We start from the raw sequence: 5364 nt of genomic DNA on the forward strand, positions 1-5364 counted from the left end.
TATCCAAGTCATAAATTAAAAGATTGAATAATGGCCTTAAAAATACCACCAGAAAAGAGTTGCAGGTTTTGATCATAAAGCTATGGGTGGAGATTTTCACCTAGGGGACTGGGAAGTCCAATTCCCATTAAAACTAATAGGAATTTTGGTGGCCAAATATTTATAGGCAACCTTGAAAATCCTATCACTGGTCATATTAGCACCACCATGAACACAAAATAGCCTACATCACCAAGAGAGAGGAGGAGATGCGTAACTCTGAGGTGTTGCCTAATTCAGCTTAAATCTCCCGGATTAAGTTTTAATAGATCTGGTCAAAAAATGGGGAAGAGGATCAGAATTCTTACTCCCCTAAAACAATTCAAACTTTCTTTAAATAATTCATAGTAATTTAGAATTTTGTGAGGTTTTTGGATAATTTTTTCCCCCATTTTGGGGGGAGTTCAAATTAGATTAATAGATTCCAAGGCCAGCAGGGACCATAGTGACTGTCTATACTGGACTGGATGGTTCAAACGTCTGACCCAGTTAGACAGTTCCTATGACAAGCAGATGCTGTCAAATAAAATTGCAATGAATGTTGCACCCACATCAACTCAAATGCATTTAATTTAGTTTTAATTACTCATCATTAAAGCTGGTGAAAAATGAAAATTATATTTTTGTGGGAAATGTCATTGTTTTGTTTTCATAGAAACATCCCATAATATTGCTTTTGGTTGTGGGGTTGGGGAAAAAATGAAACTGCAGACTGAAATGCGTTTCTTTTACATTAAACTTCTCTAGTAAAACAGCAAGTTTATTGGTAAATATTTTCTAGTTTTGGGAAGAGATTTCTGATATTGAAAACTTTCCCACAAAAACCTGAAAAAATATGCAAAAAAGTTTTCCATCTCCAGGTTTTCATAAAACCAAAACCAAAAACAACTTCACCCCACCGACAAACAAAAACCCATAGAAAAATGACTTCAAAATGATGTTTTTCCACACCAAAATTATTTTCAATGACAAGACAAGCAATTTTTCTGCAAAAAGCTGTTTTGACAGGAAAATATTTTTGAGCATCTCCACTCATTATGCATTATCCTCCAAGTTGTAACTATTATCCCCATTGGACGGATGACAACTGAGGAATGGAGCGGTGAAGGGACTGAACAAAGTCAGAGGAATAGTTGGGATCAGATCTTCGGACACCTTGGACTTTGCTTTTTAATAGTAATTAATTAATTATCTGATAGTTGAACCTGATATGAGAGGCCCATTACATTAGGTAAGACACAGTCTCCGCCCAAAGGAGCTTACAGTAGAAAAGACAGAAAAAGGGTGGGAGGGAAAAGACAGCCCCAGGGAATGACTTTCCCAATGTAACACAGCAGGTCAGCGGCAGGGCTAGGAATTGATGCCAGAAGTCTGGAGTACAGTCCTGTGTGCCCTTAGTGTTTGCCTCACAATCTTTCCTCCAGACGCTGCTGCCTAATTTTAATTGTGATTATCTTAGTTTCTGGAAACTCTTTAGAGAAATAAAGGGCCAGAGAAATTAATTGTTGCCTCTGGGCTGTTGAGGACTCCAGGGACTGAGTCCCACAAGCCCTTTGAAAACATATATGGATTCCTGCAGCACCAACGGTTTTGACACACAGCTCATCTGCAGAGAGCACAGATCTCACTGTATTTGCAGCAGCTCAGCCTCAGTATGAGGAGGGAACAGCCTCTCATAATACAGTGATAGGGCATTAGATAGAGAGATTGATCGATAGAGGGGTGTGCATGGGGCTAGAGAGAGAGGGGTAACCAACTGCAGTCTGTAGCTGGAGGAGAAAAGACATCTCAGTCTGGGAGGATTCCACACACACCGGCACCGTAAGTTTGCTCTTGCAATGAAATATATTTGGGGATCACAGAGTGGCACTTTATGGACGAAATGGAAAGTGCCAATAGATTTTTTTCATACTTTCACTCTTAGCTCAATTTGGGCATGGGAAACTGAGGCAGTCCAAAGCATCTACCTTAGGAAAGAGGGGGCAGAATATTCGTGCCTCAGTTTCATTCTATTGGGAGTGGGGGAATTGATCAAATTGACACACATACATTTTAGAATGGATCGAGGGTTTACATTAAAATTGTCCAAAAATTGTAACAAACACTATCGGCTCATTGTTGCTTTTCTCTCTGTATACATTAGTTTCTTGTTATTTCTGTCTATCTGTCTGTTTATACTTTTCTCTCTATATTAGTTTGTTTATACTTCTCTATCTACCTGTTAGTTTGGGTTCGTTCTGTTTTTCTCTCTCACTCTCTGTATTGGTTCTTTTCTTACTTGTGTCTCTCTGTTAGTTTTTTGTTAGATCTATCAAACTATCTATCTACCTATCTAGCATCAGTTTGTGTCTAGTTCTCAGTTTATTGTTTCATCTGTCTATTAGATTGCTGCAAAGGTAGTTGAGTCAAGTGGGTTAGCCCTAGTGGGGACGAGGAGCCTGGATTCAATCCCCAGCTCTGGAAACGGAGTGGGGTCAAGTGGGTAAGAGTAGCAAGGACTGAGAGCCAGGACTCCTGAGTTTTATATGTGACCCTGGGAGGAAATTCAGCCCAGTGTGTAGAGGAGCCAGAACTGGGGGGTTCTATTTGTGCCTATCATAAGGACTTTGGGACAGACCGCCCTCATAACTTGAAGCTGAGTGGTTAGGGCACTCGGCTGTCCTGTGACAGGCTCAGGTTCAATTCCTCTCTCTGACTGATGATAAGAAGTGATTTGAATTCCCACTTTACAGGACAGTGCCTGTGCTGCTGGGCTACGGGCTGTTCTGAAATGAGACTGTCTCAGTCTCTCCTGCTTAAGGTGAACAGACAAAAAGTGTCAAAAATAGGGACAGTGGGTTGGGGGTACTAGGAGCCTATATAAGAAAAAGACCCAAAAAGCAGGACTGTCCGTATAAAATCGGAACATCTGGTCACCCTACTCCTGTTGTAGCTGCTCCATTTTCTATCAATAATTAAATAGTCATTGGAACAGGGACTTGAACTTGGCTCTACCAGACACCAGGTGAGTGCCCCAAGTAACACGCTGGAGAATCACTCTCAGGCCCCTACCCTGGCCCAATGACTCTCCATTGTCACTCACAGCAGTCATTCCTGATAGCAGTGGAGAGTCACTGGGACAGAGGCTGAGATGCAGTCTGACGTAGTCATTAGAGGAATGAACTGGGAGTCATGACACCTCACTTGTGTTCCTAGCTCTGGGAGAGAGGTGAGTCCAGTGGGTAGAGCAAGAACTCCTGTCCTGTATTTCCAGCTCCGGGAGGCGTGTTGCATTTAGTGGGTTAGAGCAGGGGGCAAACTGGGAGTCAGGACTCCTGGGTTCCCTTCCAAGCTCTGGAAGGGAGTTTAGGTGAGTGATTAGAGAAGCAGGAGGGGAGCTGGAATGTCGGTCTCTCGCAGCGAGCATGGAAATCTGGCTAGAATGGGGGACGAAGCACCGGAACTCTTGAGCCGTATTCATGACTTGAGTTTACAGCATAATTATGGCTGGGTTTGGTCACCTCCATGAGAGATGCTGCTCCCATTTAGAGCAGTATAAATGGGGAGTAATTCCATGGCATGCAGTGAAATTACCCCACATTCACAGCAGTGCCCCTGACAGCAGAATCTGGCCAGACAGACACCCGATTCCCCTCAGTAAACTGAGGATAGTAACATTTATACACCGTTATCCAGAGTTCACCCACCTCTGGGTAACAGAGGTATACAAATTTCTCAAAAGCAATTGTTCCAATTTCTCCACTTCATCACCCTGGTGTAAATTAAGAGTAACCGCTGTGGAGTCCATTGAGCTGATTCTACTTTCTCTCACTCCAGTGTAAATCAGGAGTAACTCCATTGGAGTCAGTGGAATTGTTTTCCCCATCCTCATTCCCATATTACACCAATCTTCACAAGCTAAGGGTCTGACTCAAGGAAATTAAGGTGGTTTTCACAAAAGGAGAGTTATTTTACTGATCTAATCCTGGCCCTTGCTCTTGTCCCTCCCTCTGCAGCCATCACACGATGTCCTGAGAAAGAAAATGTCCAACCGAACCACCATGACCGAGTTCCTTCTCCTGGGATTCTCTGATGTTCGGGAGCTGCAGATTTTGCACTTTGTGGGGTTTCTAGTGATGTACTTGGCAGCCCTGGTGGGGAATCTTCTTATCTTCATGGCCATCGCTTTCGACCACCACCTTCACATCCCCATGTACTTTTTCCTGATGAATCTGTCCATCGTAGACCTTGGCTTCATCTCTGTCACCGTCCCCAAATCCATGGCCAACTCCCTCATGAACACCAGGTCCATTTCCTATGCTGGATGTATTGCCCAAGTCTTTTTCCTCCTCTCCTTTGTGACAGCCGATTTTTCCCTTCTCATCATCATGGCGTACGACCGATATGTTGCCATCTGCCAACCACTGCACTATGACACAATGATGAACAGGAGAGCTTGTGTCCAAATGGCAACTGGTGCCTGGATCAGTGGGATTCTCTACTCTGTGCTGCACACCGGGAACACGTTTGCATTGACCTTCTGTGGAGGCAACATGGTGGATCAGTTCTTCTGTGAAATCCCCCAGCTACTCAAGCTCGCCTGCTCTGACTCATATCTGGGTGAAGTTGGGGTTATTGCATTTAGTGCGTGTTTAGTCTTAGGCTGCTTTGTTTTTATGATTGTGTCATATGTTCAGATCTTCAAATCAGTGCTGAGAATCCCCTCTGAGCAGGGCCGGCATAAAGCCTTCTCCACCTGCCTTCCTCACCTCACTGTGGTCTCCTTGTTTGTTTGCACTTGCATCTTTGCCTATATGAAACACACCTCCAGCTCCACATGTGCTCTGGATCTTGTGGTGGCTGTTCTTTATTCCGTATTGCCACCAATCGTGAATCCAATTATCTACAGCATGAGGAACAAAGAGATCAAAGCTGCCCTGAAGAGACTGACTGGGTGTAGGTAATTCACCAAGAATTAATTTTCTGTCTTTGTCTAATTAAAGTTTGCTTATGTAGTATCTTTAGGTATTCATTAATGTCAGTTATTTTCATAACCACACAGCTTGCACACAAACACGTCTGATTTTGACCTAGTTGCACCAATGCAAATCTAGATTAACTCCGTGGATGTCACTGCCGCTGGGGTGATTTACACCAGTAGAAAATCTGGTCCAGTTGTGAAGTAAATGGGTGTAAATTGTGTGCAAGAGAGGAATCAGACTTTCATTCTGTGCCAAAACAATATCCATTACACTGCTTTGCCACTTGCACCTATTCCATGGCCACTGGAAACAACGATGGAAGTTGTCTTGCTTGTGTGTATAAATCACGAGTGGCTTCACTGGA

At 43.4% G+C, this 5364-nt stretch overlaps 1 protein-coding gene across 1 annotated transcript; it reads left to right on the plus strand.

The window, feature by feature from the left end:
- Nucleotides 1–4061: 4061 nt before the first annotated feature.
- LOC135894831 (olfactory receptor 14A16-like) lies at nucleotides 4062–4982 on the plus strand. Its single transcript, XM_065422939.1, has one exon. The coding sequence runs from the start codon at nucleotides 4062–4064 to the stop codon at nucleotides 4980–4982; it is 921 nt and encodes a 306-aa protein (XP_065279011.1).
- Nucleotides 4983–5364: the final 382 nt, after the last annotated feature.

This window comes from Emys orbicularis, assembly GCF_028017835.1.
Source record: "Emys orbicularis isolate rEmyOrb1 chromosome 13 unlocalized genomic scaffold, rEmyOrb1.hap1 SUPER_13_unloc_1, whole genome shotgun sequence".
NCBI classification, from domain to species: domain Eukaryota; kingdom Metazoa; phylum Chordata; order Testudines; family Emydidae; genus Emys; species Emys orbicularis.

What these genes read in the sequence shown, in the direction of transcription:
- LOC135894831 (XM_065422939.1), top strand. Translation starts at nt 4,062, where the DNA reads ATGTCCAACCGAACCACCATGACCGAGTTCCTTCTCCTGGGATTCTCT.